Source organism: Aythya ferina, assembly GCF_964211825.1.
Source record: "Aythya ferina genome assembly, chromosome: 15".
NCBI lineage: Eukaryota > Metazoa > Chordata > Aves > Anseriformes > Anatidae > Aythya > Aythya ferina.
In genome coordinates, this window is record NC_140314.1 from 7,512,957 (window position 1) to 7,526,522 (window position 13,566).

At 37.8% G+C, this 13,566-nt stretch overlaps 2 protein-coding genes across 6 annotated transcripts in view; one reads left to right on the forward strand and one right to left on the reverse strand.

Annotated features, from left to right (window-relative positions):
- The window catches only part of CCZ1 (CCZ1 homolog, vacuolar protein trafficking and biogenesis associated), a 17,478-nt gene continuing 3,912 nt past the window's right edge, over positions 1 to 13,566 (forward strand). Inside the window, exons 1-12 of one of the 2 annotated variants that reach the window (XM_084536538.1) lie at positions 1 to 216; positions 1,836 to 1,933; positions 2,062 to 2,155; positions 2,253 to 2,327; positions 3,342 to 3,389; positions 4,028 to 4,111; positions 6,511 to 6,686; positions 7,818 to 7,899; positions 9,698 to 9,759; positions 10,701 to 10,812; positions 11,431 to 11,464; positions 11,811 to 11,928. In XM_084536538.1, coding sequence (XP_084392664.1) covers positions 112 to 216; positions 1,836 to 1,933; positions 2,062 to 2,155; positions 2,253 to 2,327; positions 3,342 to 3,389; positions 4,028 to 4,111; positions 6,511 to 6,686; positions 7,818 to 7,899; positions 9,698 to 9,759; positions 10,701 to 10,812; positions 11,431 to 11,464; positions 11,811 to 11,928 — 1,088 coding nt within the window. In that variant the 5' untranslated portion in view covers positions 1 to 111. The remainder of the gene's footprint in view (positions 217 to 1,835; positions 1,934 to 2,061; positions 2,156 to 2,252; positions 2,328 to 3,341; positions 3,390 to 4,027; positions 4,112 to 6,510; positions 6,687 to 7,817; positions 7,900 to 9,697; positions 9,760 to 10,700; positions 10,813 to 11,430; positions 11,465 to 11,810; positions 11,929 to 13,566) is intronic. The other variant, XM_084536537.1, reaches the window with a different exon arrangement.
- RSPH10B (radial spoke head 10 homolog B) overlaps positions 7,246 to 13,566 on the reverse strand; it is a 26,461-nt gene continuing 20,140 nt past the window's right edge. For 2 of the 4 annotated variants that reach the window (XM_084536532.1, XM_084536533.1), the window contains one exon: positions 7,246 to 9,906. The gene's annotated coding sequence lies outside the window, so the exon portion shown is untranslated. The other 2 variants (XM_084536534.1, XM_084536535.1) reach the window with 2 other exon arrangements.

Below are 13,566 nucleotides of genomic sequence, written 5' to 3' on the forward strand. Positions count from 1 at the left end.
AGGCGGAAGCGGTGTGGGGCTGGTGCCGGTGCCGGCGGAGGGCCCTGGGCTGCTCCCTGATGGTGTGTGGCGGCGGCGGCCGGCCCCAGGCGCGCTCGCTTCCAGCTCGGTATGGCGACGGCGGCGGCGGGGGGAGCCGCCCAGGAGAAGCAGCTCGCTCCGACCCTGCTCAGTTTCTTCATCTACAACCCCAAGCTGGGGCCCAAAGAGGGAGAGGTACCGGAGGGAGGGACGCCGCGGCTCGGGGCTGCGGGGCGAGAAGGGCGCGGGGGCCCTCCGGTGCTGTCCCGGCCCCGGGACGGCTGTCGGGGCTCGGCTGCCCCTCTCCGAGGCCCTGGGGGCCGGGGGGTTACCGCTTCCCCTGGCTCCTGCGGCCGCCTTCCTCTGGCCGTGTCCTGCTTCTGGCAAAGCAGTGACCAAGATGTTGTCAGTGGTAGCATGTAAAATATTGCAGGTGGTCTGTTAGGTACTGTGTTTTACTCATGCGATAACTTCTTCTAAAATACCTTTTTCAATCGCTATAATCTGGTAAAAAACCTCAGTCATTAATTTAGCTAAATCTAAGCTATTGCTAGTTAGCACTAGCGTTACAGTGCTCATGCCACTGTGATTTTTAATTTCAATAAGCCAGAATCTGTATTTGTAGATAATAACATACTGTACGATTTGTGTGATAGCCTTTAGATTTAGTAGTGCTTTTGCACAGGGCTGTGGCTGTACTTACTTATTAGTGACTGACGAGGCTGACTGCACCCTCGGTGAGTCCGTGGATGGCTTGAAGCTGGGGGGAAGCTGTTGATGTGCTGGAGGGCAGGGCTGCTGCTTGGAGGGATCCTCAGCAAGCTGGGGAAACAGCTAGCAGAAATCTCACAAAGTCCGACAAAAGCAAATGCAAAGCCCTGCATGTGGGACAAAACGATCTCGTGCAGCATGGGCTGGCTGGTTAGAAGGCAGCTTTGCAGAACAGGACCAGGGAGTCCTAGTGAACAACAGGTTGTACATGAATCAGCAGTGTGCCCTTGTGGTAGTGAAAACCAACAGTATCCCAGGCTGGTGAGTGAGAGTGTATTAGCAGGTCAAGAGAAGTGGTCGCTTCCCTTTGTTTGTGGTCACTGTGGTCCCCTGGGGCTTCCCAGAGCAGGAAAAACACTGACAGACTGAAGCAGGTCTAGCAGAGAGCCCCTGTTGGTCAGGAGGCTGCAGTACCTGATGTGTCAGGAAACCCTTAGAGAACTGGGTGCGTGCAGCCTGAAAAGCAGAATGGTGTTGGAAGGGGGTCTTGTGGCTGTCTTCACCTGCCTGAGGGGCCCTTAGAGAGAGAATGGAGCCAGGTTCTTCTTGAAGAGGCTCAGTGGAAGGATAAGAAGCAATGGATGACATTGCAGCAAGGGAAATTCTGATGAGATAATTTCTTCATGTTGAAGTGGTCATACATCAGATCAGGGCCCAGAAAGTCTGTGCCATCTTCAGCCTTGGAGATACTCAGACCTTGACTGGACAGGGCCCTGAGCAATCTGATCTAGCTTTCAAGCTAGCCATGCTTTGATCTGGCTTTGAAGCTAGCCTTGCTTTGAACTAGCTGTGAAGTGGTTATGGCCTGTTATTTCAATAGCCTTGGAATTTATAAACCATTTTGAAGTGTCTTGGGATGACTGCTGAAGCATGCTTAAATATGACTTTTAGCCGTTATTACAGAAGCCTATTTAGGTACAAGATAAAATTTTGCCTAAAAGACTGTGATTGAAGTTTAAAAATAATCAGAACATGATCTGAGTATTCTTTAACTTTGATTCTGTTAAAATGCATTTTGCTTTGATTCTTATTTTAAATTTTAGGAAGAAAAGAAGATTCTCTTCTATCACCCAAATGAAGTAGAAAAGAATGAAAAAATTAGAAATGTGGGACTGTGTGAAGCTATAGTACAGTTCACAAGGTATAAAGTCTGACTGCATGACTCATTGTATTAGCACAAACAAAATGCTTAACATTTCCCACTCATATATGTTTTCTTTTTGTGTGTGTATATAAATATCTATATCTACATTAATGTTTTCTTTCTAGGACCTTTAGTCCAACAAAACCTGCAAAATCCCTACATACACAGAAGAACAGACAATTTTTCCATGAACCTGAAGAGAATTTCTGGATGGTCATGGTACTTATGCATATGATATGCATATTTCTAAAACATCATATCAGAATGTTCTCAATGCATTCTGCATTGTCTAATGCCAGCCTGTTCCACCTTCTAGGTTGTACGAAACCCTATAATAGAAAAACACAAAGATGGAAAACCAGTCTATGAATATCAGGAAGAAGAATTACTGGTAATACTGAACTCTCCCTTCTCCCCCCTTTTAAATAAGTTACTGCATTTTAAGAGTAGCACCAGAAATACCTTAGTTTGATTCTTATTGAACTGCAGCCAAATTGACTTAAAATATGCATATAGCCATAAATGGAAAAAAGACAAAGTAGTTTTCAATTCAGTTTAGAGAAGACAGCAAGACAGGGAATTATCTAAATAGCAGTTCAAGATCACCTAACAAACATCAGTGAAATACACTGCTGTGAGACTTTTTTGCTTGGAATAGGCAAGTATTTCTTAGGATCTGTTAATTTTTATTTAAGAATCTGTAAGATTCTTGAATGTAGTTTTATTAGGTTTAAGTACATGTTTTACAACTTTAAGACTACCAGTAATCTTTACTAATAAGCTGGAAAGCCAAACAGCTAAAACCTATCACAGGATTTCTCATCCAGACTGCAGTATCTTTACGCCAGTTTAGTTGTATGCAGGAAAGGTATTTGGTCAGCTGAAATAATGTTTAAAGAGGTGGTTGTTTATGCTGCCTCTGTTCATTACAGTATGCATACTAATGCTGTTACTTCTTTAGTCCTGTGATAAAGATTGGTGTTGTCACTCTGTTTCATCAAACAATAAAAGTATTTTTTTCATTAAGATTTTAGTGCAATAACAACTTGGTATGATGTCCCACCTCCTTTAGCCTTTGAATATGAAGAAGAGAACAGTGGTCAGAAATAAGTTCATTTTAATTGACCACTGGCCTTAGGGAAATACGCTATTTGTGACTGATATCTTGTGCTTGAGTTAATAATGTTTGATATTAAAGGGGGGAAGGACTCCCTTTGAAATAGTACCTTATATGTATGAAGAAATCTCTAGATGTTGACTGAAAATGCTATTTAACTTTTCAGAGGCCAAATTCTCTAATTTGTGCATGTGCCTGCTCTTTGAGTGTTTGTTACGTGTAGTTCATAGCAAGAATATTTGAAATACTGTCTCTGCTTGTACTAATGCCTTGCTCTTTTTTCTGCAGGATAAGGTCTATAGTTCGGTCCTGCAGCAGTGCTACAGCATGTACAAGGTAGAGTTAATAATACAGAGGCTCTACTTCTGGGCAGAGAAAGAGATCCTTATGGTACTATTTGGATGTGCAAGCTCATCATTGCTTTGAGATGCTTGTCTCATTGCTGTTGGCTGCAGTAATAACTCTTAATAACTATTCCTGAAGCTGTAATAGTGGTGATGGAAGAGAAAAAATAAAGCTGTTGCAGTTGCCAGTGTTAGTTCATTAGCTTACAGTAAAAATAAGAGCCTTCTAATTTCCGTGAAGTCCAGATTTCTTCTTTTGTGGACAGTTATGACACTAAGCACTTGCTTTTGATGTTTATATTATCTGTTGGAGAAACAATACTGAATAAAGGCCATCAAAATGGCTTTTAGAAAATAAGGAATTAAGATGTTTAAGCAACAACGGTAAGTAACTTCTCTACTAATGGAGAATTTGTTTTCCTTCTCTAATTCTGACTATGCTGCTATGTATACCTGGAGTCTGCAAATCTGAGAGAGGATCTTTCAATAAGGGAGGGGTAAATTGGCATCTATGCGGAGCTGTAGTACTGAGGCACAGAAGCTGTATTGTAATCTAGCTATATTCATAGTCGAGTTACTTGAAATTAAGGTAACTACACAATTATCTGACTGACTTCTTTTAACCACTAGCTTTTCAATGGCACATTTGTGAAAGCCATGGAAGATGGAGGCGTAAAAGTTCTAAAGGAAAGACTAGAGAAGTTCTTCCATCGGGTAAGACTTTATTTTTCAGGCATATATAGTGTGATTCTACATTGGAAATAAAAAGTAAAACGTTTCTCTATGTGGCTTCAGTGTGTCTCTAAAACATGAGCAGTGGAAAAGATGTAGCAACAATACAAAAAGCCTAGTTACTTGTTCTTTCCAAATACTTCCTGCTTCCTACTACTTCTTTAAAGGAGTTGAACCACAAAAAGGGTTGTAGTTTGATAGAAGAGTTTAGCTATTGAATATTTTTTTTTTTCTAATGGAATCATGTTAATTCTTTGGAAATTCTGCTTTAACGTTTGAATTGGTTAGTGGGATCATTGTTTGTGCAGACCTATCTGAGAAACTGTTAAAGAATGATTCAAATTGGAAAGAACCTGGAGAGGCTATTGTAGTTCAACCACCTGCTCGAAGTAGGGTAACACTGAATTCAAATTAGGTTTCATGTGGCTTTGGCTGGTTGACTCTTAAAAGTATCCAGGGTTGGAGTTTCTACAACCTCCATGCACAGACATTGAAGTTCCATAGCACAGTGAAGTAATTGATAGTTGTGATTTTTAACTATATTTTTTTTCTGTGTGGGATCAATAGTCATGCCTGAGAAGGTTTCAAGAAATAAACCTTGTTTATAACTTGTCTTCAGTATTTAACTTCAATTTTGAACAGCAAATGCTTTAGTAAAAGGATGGAAAGCAAAACTTACTTCTGAGCAGGAAGTCAATCAAATATTTTCATTTAACTTTCATGTAAAGTAGTCACATCTAGCAAAAGTTTGAGTTCCTACATGCAAAGTTTAATCGAGCTGACTTCAGAAGATAGCAGCCAAGTGTCTGTCTGCCCCCATTCTTCTCATTTGCATGGAAGGAAATGGAGGGTTGGTGTCAGCAGTTAGTTCTCTTGTTGTAGAGATTTGAATATTGCTATCTCTGATAATGATAAGAGTGTAGACATTGCATACTGATGTTTAAAATTGTCTCTTATGAACTTTTAAGAAAAAAGTGTAAAAAAAAAAAAGCACAATTCAAACCAATTTTAGGATAGGCTTCTTTTTTTTTTTTTTTTTGGATTGTTTTGTTTTTCTTAGTTTTGGATTTTTCTGTTTGCATGTTGGTTTCTTGTAAGGCTATCATAGACGCTAGAATGAACTCTGTTGGCACAAGGAGTCCTTCTTTGATTTGCTGGTGTACACTTTTGTCTAGGCTGCATTCAAAAAATACAGCATGGCAAAAAGGGAAGTAATAGATCATCTTTAAAACATTAGTTTTCCTTTCAAGCTCCTAGTGAAGATAAAACAGTAGTCGCTGAGATTAGTATAACAAACTATTAGTATGTTATTAGTATTAGTAGATTAGTATAACAAACTTTTCCAAGGAAAAGTTGTTTCTCTTTTTTGCTAGGGAATTAGAAATGCTTAGAAAGTTTGGTCATGCAAATTACTCTGTTGTAACCCTATTGAATGAATTGGTTATGTGCTGATAGCAGGCTTGGTCTGCATTGAAACTGTGAAAGGAAATGAGACTTAGATAATAAACTGTGACAGAGATCTGTCATACTGTCTGTAAGTACCATGGAATAAGTAAATGTGAACAAGAATACACATTTTTAAATGGAATGAGAACAAGCTCTAATTTTTAAGCCAATAAAATTATTCTGCAAAGCTGAAGATTGACCTGAGCAGTTCAATATGTGTGTATGTGCTTGGTTGAATGCAGATATTTTTTTTTTACTGGATAGACAAAGATCTTTGTAATGACTTGATAACAACTTGCTTTAGCTATGCTGTCTTGTGTGTGTGAAACTAATTTTTGTTGACTATTTCCTACTAGTCTAGTACGGTGGTAATGTATGCAGTGCTGACGAGTGAAGTTCAAAAGCGGGGCTTGTATTATTGCTTGGTATTTGGTAATGTGAAATGACTGTAGAGGGAGCCACTGGATAACTCATCTTTCATAGACCAGGGTGTCTGATAGTGTGTTTAAAATCTACTGGTAAAGCTTACAATGTATCAGGAAAGAGAATAATAAAAATTTTCTTTTGCACATTGCAAGCTAATGTATTTATCTAATATTTCAGTGAAAATATTTCATAGAATTATTCTGTGATTCTATGATCTAATATTACTACAGAGTTATTTCTGAAATTAAATAGTAGTATGATGGGCTGTGCGTTCTTGTCCTCTCCAAGGATCTTGAGCTAGCCTTAAAAGCTGTTGTCCCTCATTAAATAGTAGTAAATTGACATCTGGATCACACTGATACAATAAGGAGTACTTCAGGCAAACAGGACTAGAAGGGACTTTTTGGATTTTTAGTCTAGATTACAGGAAATTAGACTCAAATTTGTCATTTAAATGTACACATTGGAATTTTTCTGAATTCTAAAAACAACTGTCATTATCCTCTTAGTACTTGCAGACACTGCACTTACAATCTTGCGATCTGCTGGACGTATTTTGTGGAATCAGCTTCTTTCCACTGGATAAAATGACTTACTTGAAAATTCAGTCATTTATTAATAGGATGGAAGAAAGCTTGAACATAGTCAAATATACTGCATTTCTCTACAATGATCAGCTTATCTGGTAGGTACTCTGATAATTTCTTTTATGTGTTTTTAAATTATCATCCTATAAATAAGTGCCATAATAGCAAAGCTGAATCAGTGAACAAGGTGCATGAAAATGCAAAAACAGAATGCTAGGAAGAGTGACATGGAAGAAAGTCTTTGGTCTTTTGCTTTAAAAATCTCTAAGCTGTACCAAATTATTATTTCCAAGTAGCCCTAAGGAGCAGCTATAAGCCTGTTCTTGTAGTTCCATTTTATGTCTCCTAAAATCAATGAATCTCTCCATGCCTGCAATAACTTTAGGTCTTTCCAGTTCTACCAAATATTGATTGGACTTCTATGTGAGTCTTGTTCCTACTAAACTGCTTAAGGTGAAGTCTATGAAACTTTTGAGCTATCATCTCTGCTCTTAAACTAGGTAGTAATATGGCAAGTAGATTCAAAAGTTATTGAGGAAGGAATGTGAGCCTTTTATTAACCTAGCTGCCAGAGCAAACCAAGCAAAAGTTCCAATTTATAGATCTGTATTTAGTTTTGCAGGGGCAACTTAAAGTAATAAGCCTTGAAAAAGCATGTTTGATACTTAATTATTCTTTAATATGTCCCAGCCCTCATTGTGAAAAATACTGGGGGGAAGCATTGTTTTTTTTTTAAACAAAGACAAGTATTTAAGTTTGCAAAATCAACGCTAACTTAACTTTTCAGCTAATCTAGGGGGCATTTACTGACGTGACACAGTTGTTCAAGGCATACTGCTTCATTCGCAGCTAAACATTCTATTTTTCAAAGTGTGTGAGGAAATCATAAGAGAATTGCACTGTGTTTCAGATGAGAAATCTTGTGGGTTTTTGTGGAAAGACTTTAAAAAAAAATCCCGCTACTTTGTACTTACACTATGTAATTATGACATCAAATATGAGTTAGTAGCAGAAGATATGACTTGTATTTTACAGCAAACATGGATGATAGTTTGTTTCCTGAAAACAAACCCCATCCTATTAAAAATGAATATTCTGGGACTGAATCTACTGAGACACTGAAATGTTGCTACCCTAGTTTCATGTGTGATTTGCTGCCTGTGGTTGGGGGAAAATGTGTGATTTGAGCACTGCAGGACAAACAGCACTTGCTCTACTTGATGTTCTAGGAGTGGACTGGAACAAGATGACATGAGAATTTTGTACAAATATCTCACAACATCTCTGTTTCCAAGACACATGGAGCCTGAGGTATCATAGTGGGAGTGTTTGTTCTTTTTCCTTCTGTCTATTTTGCAATGCTAAAGCCTAAAATATCAAAGAGGAGCATCTCTTTTCCCATACCCACCTTAAAATTCAGTTTAGGAATGCCTGAGATGTATTGCTTTGGCTGCATTCTACTAAACTCAGTAATGTTTGTACCTATCACTTACAGTATGAATTCCGCTGATAATTCGAGTAAGGGTCCCTGATAGGGAATTTCCTAAGTGTTGATACCTGATGACTCCTTATAGCACCAGTGGAGACCTGCTCAAACTTAAAAGTGAATGCTCTGCATGTTCTTGACTGTCACCCTCGCAAAAGCCTACACTGGTCGAGGCAGAGCTGGGTAGAGCTGAATCTTTTATGAGTAGTGGACAGTGGGATTGAAATAAGCTTACTGCTCTTCCAATATACTTCCATTATCATGAAAAAAAGAGCATTTTAATGGAAGTATTATTTTAAAACAATTTTTTTTAAAAACATGTGCATTTGGGTCTATTAAAGATGTGCAATGTTAGTGATCGAAGCCGTGGAAGCTTTTAAAGTAATTGAGTAAATTGTGTGTGGTTTTCCAGTTAATAAAGTGTTGCTCAAATACACCAGTTTTGATATACAACATTGTAGAAACTCCTTAAGCTGCACAAATACCTAGTAACTGGCCTCTGAGTCTTTGTCCAGCAGCTCAGTGCTTGATGAATAGAACTTTCACACTGCTTAAGGTGAATTTCAGAAGTCATCGAGCCTTATTGACAGGACTTTTTCTTCTCCTGTAACTGAATCAGGCGAGCTTCTTAAAGCTTTTAGTGAGCTTTACAAAAAGAAGACATTTGATTTAGGGTGTTTGTTTCAGTCTTCCATGGATTAGCATATGAAGCTGGAGAGGGGAAAGCTTATTGTTCCCTGAACTTAAAAAAAAAAAAAAAAAAAAAAAAAAAAAAAAAGTATTTGTAGCAATTTAATTAGCTGCTACGTGATGTTCACAAACAAAAGGGGAAACCCTAGGTTTGATTTGAGTTTTTCCACCTAAGGATATAAATTTTGATGCTAAGAATAGCAAGGGATCTCATTCCCAGAGAAGACTATGGCAACATAGGTAACAGGTGCTAACTGTTTGAGTTAGTTCTCACAATAACTAACAACAAAACAGGGAGAATAGTGCAGAATATCTTCTAAGAAGAAGAATCATGTAAACACAGAACTGTTTACTTCAGTGAGGATTTTTTGTGTGTGAGCTTAAGTGGCTGATGTAAATAATTACAGGTAGTAGAAAGTGTGTGGCACAGCCTCATAATTTGAAGCACAGCAAATGAAAAAGTGAGGGCTTAGCTAATGTGTGTGTTGCTAATGTAGAACTTGACTGCAGCAGATAAGGTGAACAGGCCTGCCTTCCCTGTATGTCACTTTGAAGAATTCATTCAGATGTGTTTCGTACCTGCATAATGAAGATACTTCCCTACTTTGTAGTCCTGACCATACTCAGTATTGCAAACAAATCACATCAGCCTAACGGCTAAACAGAACATGGAGTTCTTTAAGACCACATGGAGTTAGTTATCCTTTTCCCCACCCCCAGCAAAGCTCCAAAGTAATAAATGCAAAATCAGAATGTTCTGTTCTGTCAGCATCTCTTTAGCTTTGTCTCCATCATGTTACACAAAGAGTATATATCTTCATGAGCGTTATTTTCTGCAATGGTTTATATATAATATGATATAAAGACAGCCTACAAAAGAGTAATAGAAAATACCTCTAAGCTGTTTTTTTCTTGTGTTCTTTTTTGCTTCAGTTAGCAGGAAGAGATTCTCCAATACGTGCTGAAATGCCAGGAAATCTACAACATTATGGAAGGTAGCTCTTAATAACTGTCACGATCTACTCCTTCTTCCCTCAAGGGCAAAACATTTGAGAGGCGTGAATTTATTTCTGGGGACGTGTTCCACATGTAGTCCATTCCACAGGGTTGCACAGTAGTCAGTACAATGTAAAACTTGACTTCTGAGAGGGAAAAAGAAAAAAAAAAAAAAAAAAGAGAGAAAAATAAATATGCAGAAACAGAAATTAAGCCTTTTCTTCCCTACTGTTCTTAATGCACTGCATGAATAGTTTTGGCAGTGCTCCAGACACTTCTTTTCAGTCAGGCACTTCAGACAAAGGTGTATGTATCTAGTGATTTATTTTTCCTCTGTACTCGGTATGTTAGAGGGGGGAATCCTGTACCTAAGCAGCTGGGCAACATCTCGAATAATTGTGGGTTCAGTCATCTTTCTTTAACCACTATAAATAATAAACCACTGTGCCTGATTTAGTGTATTCTGTTGGGATAGAGGCAGTGGCACGTGCTTTCCTGCTTTTCCCCTCAGAGTTAAGTGTTTCTAATACATCACTGTTGTATGTAAAGTTAATCTGAATATACTGTTGGAAAGCAGAGGACGAATGCCTTCCCAGTAGCTACAAAAAAGGCTTTTTTTAAAGTCACAACTTGGATGTGGAAGGATTTTGGCTGTTGTTCACCTGACAATCTGTGCAGCTTATTTCCTTATTACTTTTTACTCTGCTTTTCTGATCCTGTTTCTGTAGCAGGAACATATATGCAAATAATACTTCGAAAATAAGAGTGCTGAGATAATATATAAAGGAAAGGGTTCTGTGCCTATCTGGATAGCTGAAAACGTATTGTATGAAAATGCATTCATGCATGCAAGTAATTGCTAGTTTCAAAAACATCTGTTAAATAGGAAAAACTGAAATATAAGAATTCATCACATCTGACCTGTTAAATTATCTTATAGGTTTCTTACTGGACCCTTAAATCTTAATGATCCAGAAGCAAAATGCCGATTCCCCAAAATATTTGTTAACACTGATGACACTTATGAAGAGCTTCATTTAATTGTATATAAGGTATTACATTTTTCTCTGCAATTATTCCTCAGAATTAGGAATCTATATATGAGAAGCCAATGATGTGAAATATTTGTGAACTGCATAAAGAGATGCATTGATTGAGCAAAGAGACAGAAAACTGTGGAATTTCTAGCAGTAGAATTTAAAACCTGAGTCTACTTCTTCCGCTCTCATATACCCTCCGTAAAACAAAAAAAGTTTTATCAAAACAAAATGCCAGCCATAGTAAGTTTACATGATTTCATACCTGGCTTTATATTGCATTAATCCATCGGGAGAAAAAAATAGTATTTTTGTAATGAAATGCAATTCATTGCAGACATACCTCCTTGCATAAATGCAGTTAGTAGCAAATTTTACATTTCCCCTACAGCTTAAATACTCTAAACTAGGCTGAATTTTAAAATCCTAACTATCCCATGTTATGGTAGATTGCAAAGAAATTGTCCTATTAAAGGGTAAGGATAATCACCTTTAAACTAGGTGATTATTTTTATTATTATTATTTAACTGGGTTTACCTATGTGTGACTTCTCTGAAGTATTGTCAAATGACTTTGAGGTAGTTGAGGTAACCTGTTGTAAATGTTTTTTTGCTTTAATTTTTTTGTTCCAGGCCATGAGTGCAGCTGTCTGCTTTATGATTGATGGTAAGTACCTACTAGTATCACTTCTTTGGTGAGACACAGTTAGTACAAAACGCATACAACTTGTTTTACTTTTGAAACTACTCAATTTCTTATTTAAGACACTTCATGAGTGCTTTTTATCAGTCTTCTGATTTTATTCCAGTGGTATAGGTAATTCAATTTACACAATAAAATGACTAAATATTGCTTAAAGTTAACCTTATGGATGATTTGGAAAGTGCACAGGTATAACTGAGAAATTTGTCCGAGGACTCTCAAGGATGTTTAAAGAAAGCAACTACAGAAGCTGTACCTTCTACTGTGGGAAGGGAATCTCATCTCTCCTGTTTCTTTACATGCCATGTAGCTTCAATTCCACCTACACTGGAGTTTTGCCGTAAACTGGACAGCATTGTTGGGCCTCAGCTTACCGTGTTAGCATCAGACATATGTGAACAATACAACATCAACAAGAGAATATCAGGGTTTGTACCATGTTTCTGTTGCAGTCCTGCTTTAGTTGGTTAAACATTAGCTTTAATGAACTGCTAATATAATGGTAATATGATTCCCAAATGTTGAAAGCATTGAGTTAATTGTGTATCTTAGGACGTTTATCTACTTTTCTGCATCTTAAGCATTTATAAAGTTCCTGTTGTTGCATATTCAGGCCTCCTTGAAATAATGACATACATGTTATTAATTTTGCAATGAATGTTTATCGTGTGGCTGAAGCCTTTTTCCTCTATGTGCATAATTGCTGCAGAAGAATCATGTAAATATTAAGATATTAAATCTCATTTATTGATCAAGTTTCTTCAGCCTCATCCTGAAGATGTCAACAGTCTTTTCAGATACAGCAGGTGGAACTTCTGGGTTTTGCTTTTTACATAAGTGAAATTGAGCTTGGTCTATGGAGATGCATAGTTCAGTGGATTAGTATGCTTGCAGAAATACATACAAGATGGTAAAAATGCAGACTGGACTGATAGTTTCTGTCTGTCCTTGCCATGTTGAAACAGAAATAACAGTTCCTGCAAAACTTTCAGTTTATATTTTGCAACATTTCTTGATCAAACAGGATCTCTTAATGTTCACAAATAGCCTTTGGGCAATTAGAACTTTTGAGTTTCTTAAAAATATTACTGGCTTTGTGCCCACCTCCTTTCTTTTGTTGATTTACTTTGACTTTTGCTTTCCTAGACCGATATTTTCTGTAACATTAAAAACAGAGAATTGTTTTTTTCACACCAAGTAGATGTTGACACAGCAAGCTCTGTCTGAATGTTTCCTTAGACACATGCATCTATAGCTTGGACAGAGTGTATGCAACTCTTAAATCTGTTACAAATGCACACCATGTGTTTATCAGATAGCATGGATGTAAAACCTCTGGGCTTGAGTTGTTGATTGAGACAAGGGCATAGAAATCAAGTGTGACCTTTCATAAGCAGCTTTATTTTCTTGTGTTCTTCATTTGTAGAAGTACTGTACTTGCACATCAGGGCATAATGGGCTGCTCTTTGTGACACTTCTTTCAAGTGGAAGACGTAGCCTGTAAACAGATGAGTGGGTTTTGAATAACCCAGTTCTTCCTGGGGAAAGACCTAGATGCATCCAGCGTAGTCTACTTTATGGTAGCCTGGCTGAGTGAAGACTGTTTTCCATGGGACTGATGTTCTTGTCTTCCTTTGTTATGTTGAGATATTCCCTTGGTCCCAAGTTCTTGTGCTCTCTTTAATTACCAATTCCTGGCAGGGAAGCACTTGCTTTGTCATAGTTTCTGCCTCATCTGTAGGGCAAGATGGGTGTTTGTTTTTTTTTTGTTGTTTTGTTTTTTTAACTCCTGCAGGTTAAACCCTTATCTCATTTTCCGGTTCCTCCTCCAACTGTCCAATTTAAGAATTTTCTTTCATGCTGCGTTAACCCAATAGGAAGATAGTGAGAACACAGGAGAGGCAACTTTCCTGCTATTGCTTTGGAGCCAAAAGTCTGTGCAACATATTCGATGGAAATCAAAGGTTTTATTTAGGATGCTGAAGCTAGGTTCCTTATCGGAATGATGCTACAAGGAAAAAGAAGTTCTAGATACTAGAATGACTTATGTTGAACAGTTTTGTTTT